Source organism: Rhea americana, unplaced genomic scaffold, assembly GCF_003343005.1.
Source record: "Rhea americana isolate MKP2758 unplaced genomic scaffold, rheAme1 scaffold_351, whole genome shotgun sequence".
NCBI lineage: Eukaryota > Metazoa > Chordata > Aves > Rheiformes > Rheidae > Rhea > Rhea americana.
The window spans coordinates 403807-423561 of record NW_028186481.1 but is presented as its reverse complement, the minus strand read 5'-3'; the positions used below and the strand labels follow the sequence as shown (position 1 = coordinate 423561).

At 42.5% G+C, this 19755-nt stretch overlaps 1 protein-coding gene across 6 annotated transcripts in view; it reads right to left on the bottom strand.

Annotated features, from left to right (window-relative positions):
* Positions 1-607: 607 nt before the first annotated feature.
* Positions 608-19755, bottom strand: part of TBC1D16 (TBC1 domain family member 16) — a 33396-nt gene continuing 14248 nt past the window's right edge. For 2 of the 6 annotated variants that reach the window (XM_085311926.1, XM_085311925.1), the window contains exons 4-12: positions 11215-11412; positions 10228-10375; positions 8970-9137; positions 8123-8271; positions 7246-7380; positions 6246-6432; positions 4825-5004; positions 3658-3804; positions 608-2878 (exon numbers count right to left, since the gene is read on the bottom strand). In XM_085311926.1, the coding sequence (XP_085168052.1) occupies positions 2633-2878; positions 3658-3804; positions 4825-5004; positions 6246-6432; positions 7246-7380; positions 8123-8271; positions 8970-9137; positions 10228-10375; positions 11215-11412 (1558 nt within the window). In that variant the 3' untranslated portion in view covers positions 608-2632. The remainder of the gene's footprint in view (positions 2879-3657; positions 3805-4824; positions 5005-6245; positions 6433-7245; positions 7381-8122; positions 8272-8969; positions 9138-10227; positions 10376-11214; positions 11413-19755) is intronic. The other 4 variants (XM_085311927.1, XM_085311928.1, XM_085311929.1 and 1 more) reach the window with 4 other exon arrangements.

The window sequence follows — 19755 nt, the reverse complement described above, 5'->3', positions numbered from 1 at the left end:
GTTTGCGGGTTCCTCCTAGCTCACCGCAGCGCGTGAGCGCCCGCCGCRTTGGCCTGGGTTGTGCTGAGCGCGCAGTGTCTGGAAGAGCTGCCCACACGGCTGCCACTCCTCACGCGGAGCGCCCGGTGAGGCAGCAGCGCTGGCTCAGTGCTGACAAACCACCCACGGGTGGTGCGAAGGTCTTGCAGCAACCCCTGCCGCACACGAGGACGCGGGCGACGGCAGGTGGTGCCCGGTTGCCGTTGCCCCCTCGGTGAGCTGGGGCCTGCCTGCGTGGGGTAGTGTCGGTCTGCAGGTAGATGGTTCTAGTGTTTTCTCATATGCCGTTTTCCTGAAGCTAGTAATCCGGCCACTGCCACTTGGAGTTGGCCCCTGCAGGAACACATTGAGTGTTTCCAGGCATTCCCCAGCTGAAACCCTGGGCCTGCCTCTCTGCCCGCTGGAGTCTGGTGAGAGTAACACCGACTCGATACCCAACAACTCTCTTCTTCATACAACTGCAAAAGAATTAGCTCAGGCTGTGGGGTGGTATCCAGCCAAGTCCCCTTCTGTAGCCYGGACTATAAGGTACAACACCCAGTCTGTACTACAATGTACTACACAAAGGCCTCACACAAACTTTTATTATTCACTGAAATGTCATAAATCTCAAAGAACTCCCTGCTTCACAGCAAAGCAGTCACCAGTCTTTATATGAGGTGTCACCTCATACAACCTCAGCACACAACTGCGGCATTTCAGCCTAGTTAACTCTCACATTATTATCTGGGCAATTTCAGAGCGGTGCACTATGCTGATAGCTTTCACAGTTGCTCTCATCAAGGAGATTTTCATCCTTCAAATTAAAGAGAGACTTCACACAAGTCAGGAGCCGAACTGTCCTTCTAACACGTAAGAGCACTCATTGGCATAGTATTTGCAGAAGGTCAACTCTTCTTCCCCTTGCAGAAGCAGCATGTGTTTGGTACTTGGTGGTTTCACATTAAGTCATCCCAAATGCCAGCCTCACTTCCTAATAGGTACACAGCATACATGGTCCAGCAAATGCAGCTGCAAATGGGCTAAGGATAAGACCTTGCAGCAAGGCTCATTAAAAAATCTTCTTGTCAGATGGAGGTACCTGCTGCAGCAGAGGATACACAGTTTTCAACACATGCTACTAATAAAGCAAATATGCCTAACAGACAAAGCTAGAAAGTTAGCATGGACTTCCCATCTTGTCAGACCAAGACATAGTTGTGTAAAAGAAGTGATGTGGTTCACGTGAGAGGGAGCAAGACAACAGTAAAAAGACATCAAGACTTCATACACCATGCAAAAGGAAGCAGCAAAGGCAGTGCAGTACACTTTCACCTCGTCTCCCTTTTCATTCTTATAAGGGAGCTATTCTCCAGGCTCTATTTGGCACAAACTTTGGCTCAGGACACACCTTTGGATGTCACTGAATTTGGTTAGGACATTTCGTATTTGGCAACACAGCTGTGCTCAAGGTCCCAACTCCACTTCCAGTTGGCATATATTATAGAAGGCAGCAGGAGAAATTTGCTGTTCTCTCAAAAATAATGCAAGGGAAACTTATCAAAGACAGAGTTCAGCAAAATGACTGCAACAACTGAAGTTTTGTCTCCATCTTGGGAAGGGTAAGAGGGCACATCACTGCTACCAACTGAAGCATCTAAAGCACAGCTGCAATGTAGATGCTACAGTCTATGGTGAAGACAGATAAGGACAGAAAATAACCAGTACTTGATAAGAGCCAAGGGAAACACATTGGGAAACATACTAGAAACAACAGCCTTCTATAAACCAGTATCTAAAGTCTGTAGTTGTCAGTATAAAGCAGCAGCTTTGCTGCAATATAATGGAGAAGTAAACTTTGAAATAGGTCTGTGAAATACCCTGAATACAGAAAAACAGTGCTCGAGGACCCGTGGCTGCACACTTCCTGTATAAATGGGAAAAAAAACATGCTAGCAAGTATATTGTATAAAAAAAGGCAAGAGACAGACCTGTAGGCRACCAGTCCTACCTCACCAACAAATGACATACCCTCCCCACTATCCCAATAACTTGCAGTTTTATTTTTGGCAGATAYAATCAAAATGATCATCATGGCTTTAGAGACAAGCCACTAAGCTGCACGTTTTAGTTGAAGCAGAGAGTGCATGTGTGCAGTATGCTCTGGATGAAGGGACATGACAGAGAGAAGTCTTGCCACAGTTCTGCTCTCTCCACTTGACCCACAAATGCTGCCAGTTGTACTCGTCTCTMTTGAGCGTTCTCATTTCTCATCTGCAAGTAACATAGTTTTTGTTGCTAACTAGTCTATCCAGGAGGTAAAATAATGGGTCATTGTTAAGATCTAGAAATGCTTCATATTTCTAACCAAATCAAATCCAAAAACATGCAAACACTGTTCCTGGTTTGATACATTTCACTCAGGTTCCACTACTTAGTGGAATGGAATTTACTTCCCCCTGTAAAGTGATTTAATTCCTCTTCCATTCTCCACCTTTCAGTCTTCTCAGGAGTCTTGACAAGCTCTCCCTCTACTTTTGTCTTTAACATTTTTCTCCTGTACATATCCTTCCTGCCCTTCCTTCTGCTGCTGCTACACCCTGTTCCTCTGCAGCTATTTTCGGAAAGCAAAGACGTCTCGTGTTTTCAGACCTCTCTTGCCTTCACTTCCTGGTTTAGGAGAAGACACTTCCGCCAGTCCCCCATATGGGCAGCTCTCAGATTCCGGGTGATGGCCAGAGCACTCTACAGCAGGGATGAAGCCGCTGTCCCACATTCCTGTCCCACACAGCTTGCACAGGTCATGCAGGCTGCAGGGGATGCGGGGTAACAGGTGGAACTGATAGAGCAGACTTCTTGCCTAGAGGAGAAATAGAAACAAAGTCGTTCAATTATCAGCAGAGGATGAATATGGGGAGCAGGGGTCGCGAGATGTCCTCCTGTGCTATACTCCTGTTTAGCTCCATTAGAAGAGTCAAAACTTCAGCAGAGGAGCATCCCTCCTGAACCCTAAATTGAAGGTTAAATTGGAGACACTGCCAGCAGATAAATTTAGAGACGGTTGGTCTTAGCATTAAATTCCTCCATCTCAAGCATCACAACACCTTTATTAGCCACGGAGCTGTAGCAGCCCAGGCAGTGCAGCAACAACCTCATCCCTGCTGCTTGCCAGTGYGTTTCAGGCTGTCAGGTGGAGGGGGAGCTCTGCTGCATGGCTCTGCTGCATACTCAGCGTCTCTGAGTAAGCCGCCACTAAGAGGAGCGGGCAGGAGAGGCGGTACTGTCAGCAGGAACAGACCAGGGGAACTGCTGCATGCATCACATCATGTGGCCTACAGTCACTCACAGATGGAGATGGATTGGGGACCATGACATGAAGATGAAAAGCTCTGTCTGCTACTTCCCCTAAGTATGTGCAAGTTCTGTTATCCCAACCACATTGTTACTTTCTAAGTCCTCTACAACTATCTYTTCTTTCTGCAGAACTGGTTCCACGCAAACACCAGCACCCTATTCTTCCAGGCTCCAGAGAAGCAGAAGGATACAGGAGATGGGGAAGATTTAGCATCTTATTTTCTCGAGGGTCAGACTCATCTTGTAGACCAGAGACTTGGCCCTCATCCGCACACGGGAATTTACCTTCCTGAGTACAAGTTCTCCATTCATGTGCATAGCCAGGTTGCTGAAATGCAGCAGCATCTGGTCAGTGGCCAGCTGTTGTTCAATGACATCATCCCCATAAATCACCACTATGGCCACACAGATAAAGAGGTGGAAATAGTCAGTCTGCAATGAGAAAATCGGCTGGATTACAGCAGGTGGACACAGAGGTCTGACTTAATCTCCCCACCCTCTACCTGCATGTCCTGATCAAAGATTTTGCTTTGAGTAGTATCTCTTTCCAGTTTTGCCTAGTCACACTCAGAAAGTGAATTACCRGTGAATTTTGAATCATAGCTGAGTCAGTCTGTTGCCTTTAAAGTACGGGAGTGAGGTTTGGGCCACAGGTTTCAAAGCTGACTAGTGATTTTGGGAAGACATTTTCCAGCTGTTTAAGAGAAGTCTGAATTTCAGAAGCSAAAGTTCAGCACTTCCTGAAAAGCCTCTTTTTGAAGCCCAGACATCCCCAGATAGGAGAAATAGGCCTCCATCTTTCTGCTCCTTTGATAGTTACATACCTGCTGTAATACTTCCCATCATGAATGTACCTACTCCAAATCTCCCCTAGACATCTCACAAGGACGATTCTGCAGGAAAATGCCTACAAGTAATGACAGCTGCTAAACAAGACTTTKCAGGTGTCAGTACTGCTATGCTCACCCAAGTAGGAGAGGAAGGAGACCTTTCATAGGCAGAATACTCTCCTTGTCACCCAGCCCTACTGCTATCCTTGCAGGAGACCAGAAACCCAGTTCTTCAAATGCTCAGAATACTTGGGGAATTCGGTACTCAGCCAAACAAAGTTTTACATGAAGCAGGGATCTTTTGAGCTGATTGGTCTTTGAGCTCCAGAATTCTGTAATGAGGCAACTCAAGGTGCAGTTTGTATCAATTTTAGTTTCCTTCAAGATAAACTGCAGCAAATCAAACTAGAACACTGCTGACAGTAAGCTATGCTGTCACAGTTTCAGCTAGCTAAAACCAGCTAAGAAAGTACTGCGGGAAAGGGAATACCTGCAATGAAACTTATTCTGGATATGTTGCTACTAACAACCTTTAAGGAAATCCTGCAATGCTTGCTGAGATGGTGAGGATTCAGCAAAGGACACACCGTTGCCCAGGGTGACTTGTCTCCAGCTGTCTAACCTGATAGTGAGCCCAGCATGCTTCCCACATGCGCAAAGCCTCAGCATCTGGAAATTCACGTTTAAAACAGAGGAGGATCCAACGGTGACAGAAAAGCATCTGCAGGCCATCCTCTCCCAAGGAAAGCAGGTGCTGATAGAAGTGTGGGTGCATGAGCCGTAACAACTCTCGCAGGTACATCTGGAAAAGATGCTCTCAGCTGAGCCACTGCCTTGTACACAAGGACTCGCGCTACCATCACCCAGCACACTCTCCATCCCAAGGAGCCCCTCGCATGGCATGCCTACTGTGGGCTCCAGCATAACAGGCTACAGGTCTGTTCTTTCACAAAAAGCTCCTCCTTTACATTTTGGCCTATTCACTGCCTGTTTAAGACAGCACAACCAGGAAAGACTCTTGGATCTATCATTAACAGGTAGAACTCATAGGCCACTGTGCTGTTTCACAAGGAAGGAGGGAGAGCGAAAAGCAAATCCCATGACACTGATGTTGTGAAAAGAAAGAAGAGAAGACATTTAGGCTGAGGAAGGCAGCATAGAGCTATAGCCTTAAAAACTAAACAACAACAACAAAAAAACTAAAAAAAAGGAAAGAAAAAAAGCTATCTCTAGCTAAAGCTAAAAAGAATAGTTATCTCTGGCAATATTTCATTTCACTAGACAGTGAACAATATGGAAGTGATTTCGGAAAGTCTGACCATAAAGGTACACTTCAGTGCATAAACCTGTACATTAACAAACTGCACATCACCAGCAACATCCCATAAGATCTCCACCAGAAATTCACCACTTTAAATTGGTGGCATCATGACCAGGACATAATTGTTTATGTTTAGAACGGATTTTCCAGGATCTTAACTAGAAAAGAATGGATATTAATGTTGCAATCTGAAACACTCCTATTTTTAAAGAAGGTATGTTATTTAAAGAAACTCTTTCAGATATATAAAGCTTTTCATTTGGACACCATAAAAAACTATTAAAAATGTTAAGACCTTCAAAAAAGCCCACAAAAAAGAGTGCTGCAGCCCAATCACTTCCTCTGCCCCATTCACATTAAATGCCTCAGAATCAGGAAAAGAAACCAACCTGTGAGTCTTCATTATCTGAGAGAAGTGCAAAGAATAAGCAAACAACATCCTAAATACATCTGATCATAAAAGATTCCTTGCATCAGCATCCTTCAAAGTGGTCAAAGTAACTTTAATCTGACAATCTATTGGCTATAACTGCCTCTAGAGTGCCCCAGTCACCTAGGATTCCTTTCATCCATCAGGCATTTTGTGACTTTGGGATGTGATTCTGTATGCTGGAACCCACAGCAACAGCCTAGGTAACTGCTCCATGGCATTCTTCTAATTTGACCAGGGAGAAGAGAAGTTAAAGATTTGATAAAACTGAGCTCTGTGCTCAAAACCTCACCAGCTGTTTCTCCATATCCTCATCCCGGGGTGAGCTGATGAAGATCGTATTCTGCATCAATCCCACAAAGCACCAGAAAGTATCCGACTCATCTAGGACCTCTGCCAGGATTGGGGCAACCAGGTCAGACATCCCTTGGGAGTATCCAATTGTTGGGTTAAATACTGCATAGTTCAGCAATATTCTTCTAGAGAAAGACATTCAAGTGGAGAGGTGAGATGCAGAGTGGGCACATCACAGCTGAGCTCAGTACTCTTCCCATTCTACCCCTTATTCCCACCACACAGACTGGGTTGGACAAAGTGCAGAACAGTAGTAGATCATTCCTGCCATCTGAAAGTTTAATATGCAATTACAACCACAGAGGTATGCGATTTATACCACACATGCATGAGATCTTTCGAACATCTGTAAAACATGTTGCATCCCACAGAACTGTTTCCCCTAACTCTATCTAGAACCATAACAGAGATACACTAACAGTATATGGAACTGGAATCTTCCAAATTCTAGCAGTACGGCCAAAGCACAGACCTAGGATTACCACATTTTGCATCAATTCAGAGAGGCTCCTGGATGAATGACAAGAATTCTGAATAGCACACAGCAGTCTAAAACAATGGATTTGAGCAGAACTCCTTAGGCTCCCGCTTTCCAATCTGTGGGCCAGCCCACTGGCAGCAGTGCAGTAGAAACATGCAACATGGTTTGTCTCAGCTATGAAGGAGACTCACGCTTTTTAAATGCTTACACATACACTGAAGCTAGATGATAGGAGGTTATTGTATCAGGAAGTAAATGGCTAAAGAAGCAGTGAAAGCATTGGGGATGAAGTGCTCGTTTCTGCATCATTCAGTACTAGCCACCGTATGCAAGACTTTCTGCAGCATCCCTAAGACAGGGGCCTAGGCACCACGCTCCCTGGACCAGAGGGCGCTTCTGAGTTTTCTGTACATTCAATAGGAAACTTTGTTTGGGAGACTAGAACCAGACTYGTCACCTCATAGTTTCCACATTTGGATTGCCCTCTCCACGAAAGAACTGGTTGCTGCGGTCAGTCCTCACGACGTCTTTATCTACTGTGAACTGTACGTTACGCAAGAAATCTTTATGTTCATCTGGAGTCATTGAAAGTCTGAAAATAGAGAAGCAACATGAGTATGTTGCCACAATGCAAATATAATTGCCACAAGGAACAAACAGCCTTGTTTCAGCTTTAGATCTGAGAGAGAAACTAATCTTTCTGCACAGAGATTTCTCATCACCAGAACACCAGACAAGCAGGTCTACCTAGACATGCATTATATTTTTCCTCTGATAAGTTGATCAGGCTCCACTTCAGAAGTAGCTAGACCCTCCGCTCTCCAGTGATCCTTGCGCGTGGCAGTTCAGAACTTAGCAGTCAGTCTTTAGAATATTCCTAATTAATAATGTCTTTCTTYAGCTTCAATATACCCACAACTAGTTTAAAATTCACAGTTCTGTAGCAATAATTTACTTGAATTAGACTTCTCTYTTTCTTCCATATTTTTACATCCAAACATATTTATAAAGATGTATAAGATTTCCTTTTCATCTTCAATGTGCTAAACCAAACATATTAAGCTGCTGGCCTTGCCCGTGAAGTAAGATTTCCTACATGGTACAGGCAAGCCTGTTTCAAGAACCCATTTGAGTTACACAGTATTAGCTCCAGATGCTCAAAAAGTCAGCTATGCCTAATAACAAACACCTCCTTTACCCATCCCTCTCACTTTCATACTCTATCAACTTCTCCTGAAAAGGAGGAGGCAGAGACTCTGTAATTCAGTAGTGGTATTAATGTCACTTAAGGCCTAAGGAGAGATGAACAGCAGAGGATGAAGCTGGTCTGTTACCTTTTCTCCTGGATCTCAAAGTATTCTTTCCTCTTCTGCATCCTCAGTGCCTCCCTCTCTTCAGAGGTGGACTCATAGCTGTAGTAGTGCAGCAAAAAAGGCCACACTTCCCCACGGATGGAAATATCAATCCCACCAAAGAAAATGGCCTGGAAGAAGGAGCAAAAGTTATGACTGGTACAGATTTAACATTCCCAAACACAGCAACAAGAAACTGCCTGCTACTATGCTTTGGTGGCTTTGCAGTTCTTTCCTGACAAGTGACGCCTTGATTCAAGCTCCTGCAATTTGCACATGTTTAGAGGGAAAGTGCTGGCCTTCTATTCCCAGACGAGACACAAATCGGGCTCATTTCAATGTCAATAACCCCCCCTGGAGAGGCTCTATGATTAACGTGTCGTTCTCATGTCACGGCTTAATCCCCAATTCTTGGAGACACTGCATTTCACTGCAAACTTCTCTCTCAGGACTTGGACTCAGTGCTCCCCTGCAATTCCTGAATTATCCCCATACAGTAATCTCAATTTTCCTTTCTTCGATTTGTTCATACTGCATTTTGCAAACACATCCAGCACTGGACACTTTGGTCTACTACTTCCAAAGGGCAACAGAAGCAGGACAACTCACTCTCCCCAGTCAGAAAGGTGTTATTCCATTATTCTGTCTGTAGCAGATTCATCTGCAGTCCAAGCAAGACTTCCAGCCAAGCACTATAAGCAAATCTTTAAACTCTCAAACACCCAGTGCCTGTCCCAGCATGAAAGCAAATGATCCCAACTTCCACCTGGGGACTTGCACTCTGTGGCAAGAGAGAACAGATCGAAATAGCAGCAGCCACCCCTCTCACCTTCTGCAGCTTGTACTCTTCTTCCACCTGTCCAGATTCATTCAAGTGATTGAGCCAGGCAGACACATCGAGACGCTTATACGTGTTCTCCTCCGGATGGGTCTCTGAGGACGGCAACTTGGGACGACGGATAGAGAACTGCATACATGTCTTCTCATCCGTAAGCTGCTGAATGGAGGAAAATAAAAAAAAACAAACCCCAAACTGGAAGCAGCAGCCAGAGATAGGAGCAGAGTTCAAAACCAGCAGCTTTCAGAGCAGGAAAAGCTTTTTGCATGGTTCTCTTAGGATTAAGCACCAAGGCATAGTACTTGGGAAGTTTTTTTTTTTTTTTTTTTTTTGTGAATTATAACTATTACAATAACAAGAGTGATTAGAATAATTAAAAATCTGAATACACACAAAACAGCTTCATCTTAAAAAAAAAATAATAATTATTTCCATTCCTCCCCCAACCTTATCCCTGACCTGAAACTGAATTAATGCTGCTTACAGCAAAACTTCACCCTGCCAGGAATGCCTGCAATAAATTACATATGATTGGCCATATACAAAGGGATTGCTGTTAGGCAAGCAGGGGACTGCACTGCCAGGCTCTCTAAGGGCACTCATGATCCCAGTGCAAGACTGCAGCTGACATTTAATTTAAAAATCAAAGGTTGTTCAATGCAAAAAGTGAGCCCATGCGACCATAATAAGAAAAGCAGCAGGGGGCTCTGTGGGAAGGATGGAAATTTAAAAATCACTGTTTCTAATAAGCACAATACAGTATCTTAAACAGATAATTAAAGAGCTCTTATCACATTTGTATGTAGATTGAACAAAATATGGCAAGATGCCTTGTCAAAACATTTTCGAATGCAGTGTGCTATGCCTCACAAAATGGATGAAAGACTGACAGAATTTCAGACGTAGCACTGTAGATTTCCCAGCCACCTTACATGCCTAAAGCATAGTGCTGACCCGTCTGGTTACCATATCTAGCAAAATAACTACCTAAGCAAGTTTTCTGGATTATCTTCTCCCATATTCCACAAAGAGAACAGGAATGGATGAAGATAAGTGAGTACAACAAAGATCTCACATCTGACTTGCAGTTGTATCCTAAACAACATCCAATACTTTGTAGCTTTCTGCCTGACTTGATGACATGAACTCCTAACTTTATTTCTCCAACACACTGCCTGGGCTAAAAGTGTAGGTGCAACACATGTACTGAAAAAAACCTGTCTCCACCTCATGAACCTTGCTCAGATACCTGGTCTTTGAGATGGGTCTCTGTGCAGTACTTCCATTGCTGAAACACCTCAGACAGTTTATCCAGGCCACCATGGTGAAAATGGAAGATCTTGTATTGACTCTCCCTGCTTGCAACAACCAGTTGTCCACAGGTGCATGCCTCATCACTGCAAGACAAATCAAGGGGGGGGGAGATCAACCCAAATTTATTGCCCAGAGCAACTAGAGGCATAGCAGAGAAGGGGTACATTAGATGAGAAAGGAAAGCAAATTATTAACAAGTGTAGCACTGAGTTGTCCCTTAAAACAGGGAGCGGAAACAATTTTATAGCTCAGGACATGGCAATAAGGACCACAGGATCTTTCTGAGTTTGTTTCCCTCAGGAAACTTCACTCACACCTGGTAACAGCACTCCTTTCCCCTTCCATGATGTGAAGGAATTAAATTTTGTCTTTCCTGGAGAACAAAAGGAGCAAGAAATCTAGTCCAAAAATAGCGACCCAGTACACAAAGTCATCTCCTAGGGATGTGTGGACTTGGTTGCACACAGTCTTCTCAAAGGAACCAGGGAGTAAAACTGAAAGTAAAAGGCATTTGTACCATCTTTTTTAATAAATTGAAAGTTAATTCAAGAGTTTAAGAGCAGTAAGACCCTACAGAAGCCCAGTGAGGGGCAGGCAATGGAGAAGGTAGTGTAGATAAAGAGATGTTTTCCACACCCCAATGTTATTTTAAATATTTTTTGCAAGACAACTAACAGTATCAGTATSYTCAGCTTACTAGGGAAAAATGTTCCTTTAGACCTCAAACTGTTATTCAGAGGYGCTCCTTGAGAAGGTTCACTCGTGCATTCCTGGAGACAACCATTAGTGAATGACGTACAAATAGAATTGTGGAAGCCATCTGTCTCCACAGCGCCCAGTTCACATTGATTCAGGGTATGTACAATATCACTTGGATAAATACGAGAAAACTCTAGATAAAAAAAAGTAATCAATATCTTACCTAAAGAAAAGGCGAAGGGACCTCATTTGTCCCAGGTCCACCCTAAAGACACCACAGATCTGCTCTAAGGCAAATACTTTCTGCTGCTCATCCCATCTGGTGTTCTGTGTTTGCCCATTACTCTCCTGGAACTGGGCGCTGGTGTCAAGGCTAGAAGCAGAGCTGGTCGAGCAGGTCATGCGATTGTCACACGTGTCCCTGCAGACAAGAGCGCAGAGGAACGAAACCCAGCAAGACATTAGCCAAAGRCTGTGGTTATCTGCAGTAATCACACAGGCTGAAAGCTAAAAACCCTTTGGCAGAGCTCCGAGATCAGAATTCACTGCAGTTTTAAAGAGTCAATAACAAAGAAACCAAACAAGAGATTAAATTATTTTTATTTAAAGCAACTCCCTACTTTCTCCACAAACTATCCGATTTTTGGTCTGTTCTTAAAGTGTGAAGAGAACTGGGGAGAGTGAAAGCCATCCCTCAAGACACAGGCTTCTGAGATATTTCAAAGCTAGTCAGTGCAGAAAGGAACAGCGCAGACGCCGCTGAGGAAGGGCCGGACCCCGGCTCCTCCACCCAAGCACAACGAGCAGCTTGGCCAGCCGGTACAGCAGGCACTTGTCTGCCCTCCCAGCCCATGCCACCAAGCCCTAAGCTGCAGGACTCCTTCAAGCCATTATGCCTTTGAGATTGATGACCCCTTTGGACAAAAAAAGATGACTGCAGTAGCGCAGATGCTTAACAGGCTACCCCAGCAGCTCCAGCAGCACTTAGTGAATAACTTCCGAAGGAAAGGACTTCTTGCCCCACAGCTCAAGCAACCTCTTCAGCATGCAGCTCAGCTGCTCAGGGTCTGGCTGAGGACAGGATGAGTGAACACATTCAAATGGCAGTATTGACTAGGGATCTCATTTGGCAGATTCTCTCTGTAACCAGAAAGATCCAAAGATACTTCCCCTGAACTTGAGTTTCTCGTTATTCCTTTGCAAGTGGGCCTGACAAGCCTAGATTCATGTGTGTAAACTTCAGAGAAATGGTTTCKGCTTGCAGACTTGAAACTTTGGAGAGTTAAGGAGAGGGAAATCATACAGGAGCTCTTTAACCCACCACAAAGTAAAGAAAGTGAACCCAGCTGTTTTCCAATAARCTAGGAGCTAACTGTGCTCCAGATACTCATCTCTAAGAGTAGCTGAGTTTAGATTAAAAAAACGCATATGCCTGCAACCAGCCTTGATCCCAAAAGGAAAATATCACTGCTTTGAGAATTAAGTGAATCTGAAACTGTGACCCCTTGATTCTTAAAAAGGCCAATACATGTGAACAATCTTAGCGCAAGCTCTGAATGGGTTCCGCTGTGAAATCAGGGTTTGCAAAACAAGGCAAGTAGCAGGTATAAAGACAGCCCCCTGCAATGCCACTTTATGCAATGTTTTCTAATCCGCTTATCTAACAATGTAGGCACTGAATGCTGAAAATCACACACTCAGCATGCATCTGCAGCACACCACATCAGTATGCTTTCCAAGCCTGGCTACAGTGCCTCTTCAACAGGGACGAGCCTTATTTGCAGCATCTACCAATGGTTCAGGTCATTGCATTCCAATGGACAGGTCTCCGGACATCCCAGTTAGTTGTGGGTTAAGTTTTTAACTGAGCCCCTGCAAGCAGTCTAGTTCAGATGTATGACTCAAAACCTTAGSGCCCACACGCATAGGAAATAAATCCCCAAACCCCCTTCTCCAGTCCTGCAGCATTATGTAGATGAGACAAAAATCTGTTATACATTCTGCTAAAAGAGCAGGCTTCACTACTCTGTTCAAGAGGTTCTGCTGCTCCATTTTTTTCTGAAAGAAAGCATCAAAGCAAAAAATACATTCAAGCCATTCTGAAGCTGAGGTCTCAGAACTGACGTGGCAATATCACCATGTGAGCAAGGATCACATCTACAACAACATAGGCAAATTCATTCAAAGAATGATAGCAGTTTTTCTAGTTTAGACATAGAGATACTTTCAGTCTTACAAGTGCAGCTATATATCATCACCTATACTGTGATTTTTTTTTTTTTTTTACAAAAAATGTACTGAGAGTTATGAAAAACCAAATGTTATTTTCTGATAAAGCTGCAAAGTGTAGCACTTGCCTAAAGCACTTGATATCCCATGTTAAGGCAAAAGTAATAGGAGTTCTGGTACAAGACACTTGTGCTGGACTGCTTGCAAATCAGCAGCTAGTATTTATGAGGCAACACTTAGTAACAGCCACAGCTGGTTACACAGGATTTTCCTGGAAGAGATGACTCAAACCAGTTGAAAGACTAAACAGAGTCAACCAATTTTCTAAAATTCTTGCAAAGATGAACTGGTCAGTAAGACAAAAAGATGGAAAACTGGTTCACTGTGGGGATTATTGTCACATAGCTCCTTTGGCACAGAGGCCAACGTGCCATTGTTGAAGTGCCTCATATCAAAAGATCGGCGGCAAACACGTGACTGCCGAGAAACAATATTTACTATTAATGCTGGGCATACCTGCTTTTATATTGAGGAACYGTGTACCTCCTAAATACAGAATGATATTGCCAGCTGCACTTACACCATATAATCAAAATCTGCTTCAGATACACAATTAGCTTTTATGATAAGCTTAGATACCGGACACTAGTCACAAAGGTACTGACAACACCGTATCTTCTGGAACTGTTTCTTGAAGACAAATGTTTACAGTTCCCATTTAGCCGCTAGTTACAAGCTTGTACATGCATCCAACATACACAGAAGCAATCTGACGCAAAATGTGCAAGTAGATTTACCCCTTTTGGACAGCAAAAATAGCAAGTATGAGCACAGAGTCTTGCAGTCTGCAAGCCAGRGAGATTCCAGTATTTTTATTGATGCAGAATACGAAATCTGAGACATTCTGTACATATCGTCTCCTTTACAGAAGTCTATAAACACATTCATACACAGTATAAATGCAGAGAGAATATCATTTCATGTATTTTGCATATTCAGTCACCGTGGTAATGAAGAAAAAATTCACCATGTTTAAAATTACCTTTTCCTGTATATATTTGTTGACAAAAGCACTTGAAATTATTCTAAACTGTTGGATTACTTTTAAAAATAATTCTAGTCTTTGACCATTCCGTACTTAAGTAGTGACAGGTAGGAAGCATGATCAATGTTAATTTTGAGYGTTTTGAGGACTTCTCTAACTATGTACACAAAAGACACAGAAGGAAGGAATTCTTCAATTTACTCTTTATCAAAGTCAGTTTATTACATGTGTTAGAAGAGGGATTTATACCAAAGAGTCCTGCAAAATAAAAGAGATCAAGCACCTTAAGGAAAATAGCTGGTGAACATTTCACAKAAACATTAGATTGTGGGATCCAAGGAAAACAGAGTGCCCACCAGTGTGCAACACTTCTTAACAAAAAAAGAAACCCTCCGTGCAATAGCCAATGGGAACAAAAGGGAGAGAAAAAAAGAATAAGGGAGATAAACAAAACCTGAGGCAGGAAGCCAAGGGACATATTCATAATTCCACTTAAGCCTTTTTTTCTTATTTAAGTCCCATTACCCTTTTGTCTCAAAATACATCTCATTCTTCCTGGTGAGGTCAGGGGGTGATGTATTTTCTCCACTCAACAATCAATTATAGCAATAACTGATTGCTAAAAATCAACTGTATCTACATTCCATGAAGTYATGCAGCCCCTAAGAAAGAAAATACTTATCTAAAGCCTGCCTCCACCTCCTTCCACAATGCTACAGATTTCTCATACTCCAAATCTGAGAACTTCAGCTGCACGTGATCAGTGAAAATTTCTATGTGCAGTAATACCGCACATACTTAGCAACTTACTGTTCAGTCAGAGCATTTGGACACCTACAGCATAAAGAGATATAAAACGCGATTATTATTGGTGTTACAGAACCAAGACAGAGACCTGCACCAATTACATGGGAAGACTATTTCAGCAACAAAGATCCAACAACTCATTTATAACATGATGTGACGAATGTAACTATAAGAGGGAAAGGGGGTGAAGATTATAGCAATGATGTGACAGTCACCTAAGCTGTCAACGTGCGCCACCTGATTCTCATACAGTCTCTTGCATGAGCCAAACCCTCATCAGTTGGCTCTCCATCATCATTGCACTAAAGCACACCTTCAGTAGTAACAGTTTTCCTCATAGCCCAATCCATTCTCACATGATGGCTTGTGAAGAATCATTTACAGACAGTAAGTATCATCATAATGTATGAGCATCCATGTAATGGGAATTACATGCCCCTTTTCCTCCCCAAGGGTTAGCATTTCTCTATTTCCCCACTCTTCCCCACAGGCACTGACCTTCCGGGTTCTTCTTCTTTCCAGCAAGGTGAAAGAGCTCATGGCAGCATCAGCTGCCTAAAATATCCATGACAGCTGCAAATAAATAATCCATCAATAAAAGTTTAAAGCTATCCTGAAATGCCTAAAAAATGAGCGTAGCAACTGTCTGGACAAAGGGAAGTACTATCAGACAGCTGGAACCCAAATCTATCGTTCTCGTAGAAAATGTGTCCCTTACAAGATACATACACAACGAACTGTGAAACATGCTGATTTCAGCTACATATGAAAGAAGTGCAAAAGAAAACAGATTCGTATTTTGAGATGAAGTATTTTATCAAAATATTTCTGCCTGCTCCAAATAATGCTGCAGAGAAGGACTAGAAGGACACACAAAGAATGGCTGGCATTTCCAGAAGAGCATGACCACACAGAGCCCTAAGTTGATAGTGAAACACTGCAGTCGCACAAGCTATTCACATCTCATTAGCGCAGAAGAGGAACTAGGTTAAGAATTGTGTTAAATTCACCCTTTGGCTGAAAATATTTGGAATTTGAATTTCCTTTGCCTCAAAGAACCCATGCAGAATCAATTTACACTGACCTCTGTGAATAAGGAAAAAAAGAGATTTAGATACTCCYTCAATTTGGATGTAAGGTTACCCAGAATTTCTTGAATGTCAAAACATACTCATGTAGAAGTATGTCTATTCATCTGCAAACACATGTGGAAACAAATCCAGCAATTCTTCCTGTTTAAAAGGGGAATCTGTGAAAAACTGCATAGGACRTTACAGTACAAAGTACATGAATGTCAACGTGGACTTTCCGAAAGCCAGTTCCACAGGCTTTCCATTGATCTGTTTGCTTTCAAAACATAAATTTCCCCACGTTGAACTGCACTAAATGCTATTTAGTAGCTAATTAACTTTCTGTGCTGAAAACCTCCTGTAATTGCACTTCTTTCACCTTTTTTAGCCTGTGTCCTCAAGGGAACTGAAGCTGTCCTACGGCATTTGTTCTGCTCATTTCTGTCTTACAGGCACAAGTTCCTTCCTGACAACAGACTGCCAATCACAGCTGCAGAGGTCACTGGAGACCAAATTAGGAGCACTCTGCTACTGACAAACTTGCTTTGCTTAGCTTGCCGTAAAGGGAAAATAAAAGGTTATGAAAAATAATTGTATCGTTTCATGCTCAACACCAGGAAGCAGATTCAACAGCACTTCCAAAAGTCAATGCATTATTGTTGGTTATTCTTCTTACTGCAAATATCATTAACAACATTTAGAGAAGCAGCTGTTTCTATCTCAGAAGTACTGGAATCTGTCCCTCCCCCCGCACAGGAAAAGCCCTAGAACAGGTTTGTGGTTACCAGTTGTATAAATGTCGGTCCCCTAATCGGCACACACTGTAGGGAGAGCAGCGGCTTTTCCATTCATCCTGCTGACTTTGGACTGTAACAGTAGATTCACGATCCTGGACGGGGCTCTGTATTAACATCAGCCCTGTGAACGCAAGCCTGATAAATAACACATTTTAACACATTGAAACGAGGGACTCGACGAAACCCGATTATGCAGCTTTGCCTTTTGATAGGCATAATAGCTTTGTCCTTGAGAAATAAAGATCAAGACAATTTGTTGTGTTTTACGAGGCTATCGCAGTCTGCTTTTACAGCACCCTCACTTTGTCTTTTCAGGACGCACAGAATCAGCTAGCTCCGATGTGCAGGTATAACCTGCAGAGGTTATTTGTGACACCGCTTTATCATCCCAAATCTTCTTGCATAAAAGCCAATCTGTGAGGCCGAGCAATCGGCACTGCGGGATGACCCACCTCTGCAGCGGTGCTGGGGTGCTCCTTTCCTGTCCCAGCGCGACAGAGGGAAACACAGTTGAGCGAGAAGCCTCACTACACTGGAGGCTTTGTTGCCTCCTAATTCATTCCTCGAAGTCCTTGTGGCCTGAAGGGAAGCAGAGCGATTTTAGCCAGCAATAGGGGGCATTATAAAAACAGCCACGCTCACCTCCAAAGGGTCCCCCCAACTGCTGTAAATTAAACTAAAAGGAAACCAAAATAAACTGAGAATTCTTGAGTTAATTATTTTGAATGTAAATGGGAAAGAAAAAAAAAGTCAGAATTTCGTTGTGAATTAATGTGTGTTTTAATATCTTCTACCCAATCAAAGTCTGGAATGTAATATATATATACATTCACTTAAAAGACAAGTAATCTTTTTTTTTTTAACAGATTAGACTTCCAGACAGGTGTAGACTACTTAGGTAAAACTGAGGCAAGGTTTTACTCTATGGGTTTTTGTTATAGTTAGGTAGCAAGGGCAGAATTAGTAGTTTGATGCTTATGAATTAAATACACATAGCTCCTGAGAAGCCAAACACAACAAATCATTTAGAGTCAAGCATATGCTGTTCAATGATGCAAATTTTACCCTCATTTTAAGGAAGAAAAATATTTCAAAAGCTGAATGGCAGATTTTTACAATCCATACAGAGAAGGGGCACCTCATGCCTAGGCTTTAGCTCATTAATAAATCAATCGAAATGAAACACTTAAAAAAAAAAAAATTCCTTAGATGGAAAAAGTGATTTCTCAGCAAAGCCCAAAAAAGAATGTTTGCTTTTCAGCCTATTCCAGACTAGAAAAGGGGACCTTTCTTAGCAGTGTTTATTTTATTTTTAAAATCAATGGATTATTTTGCTTTTTTCTTTCAGTTCTATCCATGCAAAAATAAAATTCTACACTAATTATGCTAATTACAATCAAGCCTTCAGAACCCTGGTCCCTTGAAAGCCCTGAAGATTACCTTTGTTCTTATATTCTTGGCTCCAAGCAATGAATTGGGAATTTCAGGGGGACTTTTTACTGACTGACAAAGTTAACCAACTCCCTGGACTCTACGCTGCTGCTGACCCAGTATTAGCACAGCCAACACCACCCAGAGAGAATTTCACTGTTTCCACAATACAATGAGGATTTCCCAAGGGGAGAGCTTTCTTCAAGTAGCAGAAAAGGGAGAGGAAAAAGGAGAGCTGACTAAAAGCATGTTTCAGAGTTATTGTAAATGCTTAATGCTGTTATAATTGCAAGGACTGAGCCAAGAAGACAGAGACTATGCAGATTTATTTGCATATACTGCTGTTGTACTTTTAGAGGGGACATGCTCTTTTATTTTGATCCAGTTAAAGCAATTCTTCTCTTACAAAGCTATGGATACCTGCCAGCATAATTTATCTCCAGTCTCAATTAGGGTTTCTGGGTGTTACGATAACATAAATAAGTAACAGAAATAATGCAAGAATATCCTGGAAAAAGGCACTTTACCGCAATGCCTCCTAGAGAAAACGGTCACTGTTGTCTTTTGCTCTGCTTCCGCCTATCAAATCTAACTATTCTTGCAGTTAAACCACAGTCTTGCTGGATCTAAAATCCATGTGCACTAATGCCTATTTGGGAAGAGGAAAACTCAGGCTTCCTTAGAAATTCCTTTTCTTCCTCCTCCCCCCCCTCCCCGGGACAAACCCACTGTGTAAAGTAATTTTCTACAAATATTTTTGTTTCATTATAACTATAGAAAACAGGGATTCTATTATAGTGTTACCATCCCTTAGCTTGAATGTACTTATGCTATTAAAAAAGATACAAGTTTGCACTTACATCATCTATCGAAASGTTTTCTAAATCAGTTTTACTGAAGTTGTACAGGAGCTGTGGGGAGATGCGTTCTAAGTTTAATCAACTAAAAGAGTAAATTATTAAACACATCGCTAATATACTTAGTATAAAGTATTTCTTAGCAATGGACTTTATTATTAGATTGGCATCAAAAAGAAAGGAAAAAAAAAAAAAAAAAAAAAAACCCAAACCTCATCTCTCTTTGAATTCTCGCTCAATCCGTTCAGACACCCCTCAGGAATCCAACAACTCTTTTGATCCTGGGAAAAGGTTATTTTGCCTAGAAGCCTGGCACTGAGCAGGAACAGAAAAGCTTCCTAATTTATTCTCACTTCTAGAATACGCCAAACATGCGGAGAAAGCGCTTGGAACATGGAGACTATGGGTGGCCTTTAGAAGACAGACGTTACGAATTAACATTTCAGATGCACTACGGAGAGAATAATTAGCGACCAAACAGGGGGAAACCCATTGTCCGCACAGCGCTCCTCGGCCTAATTGGCAGTT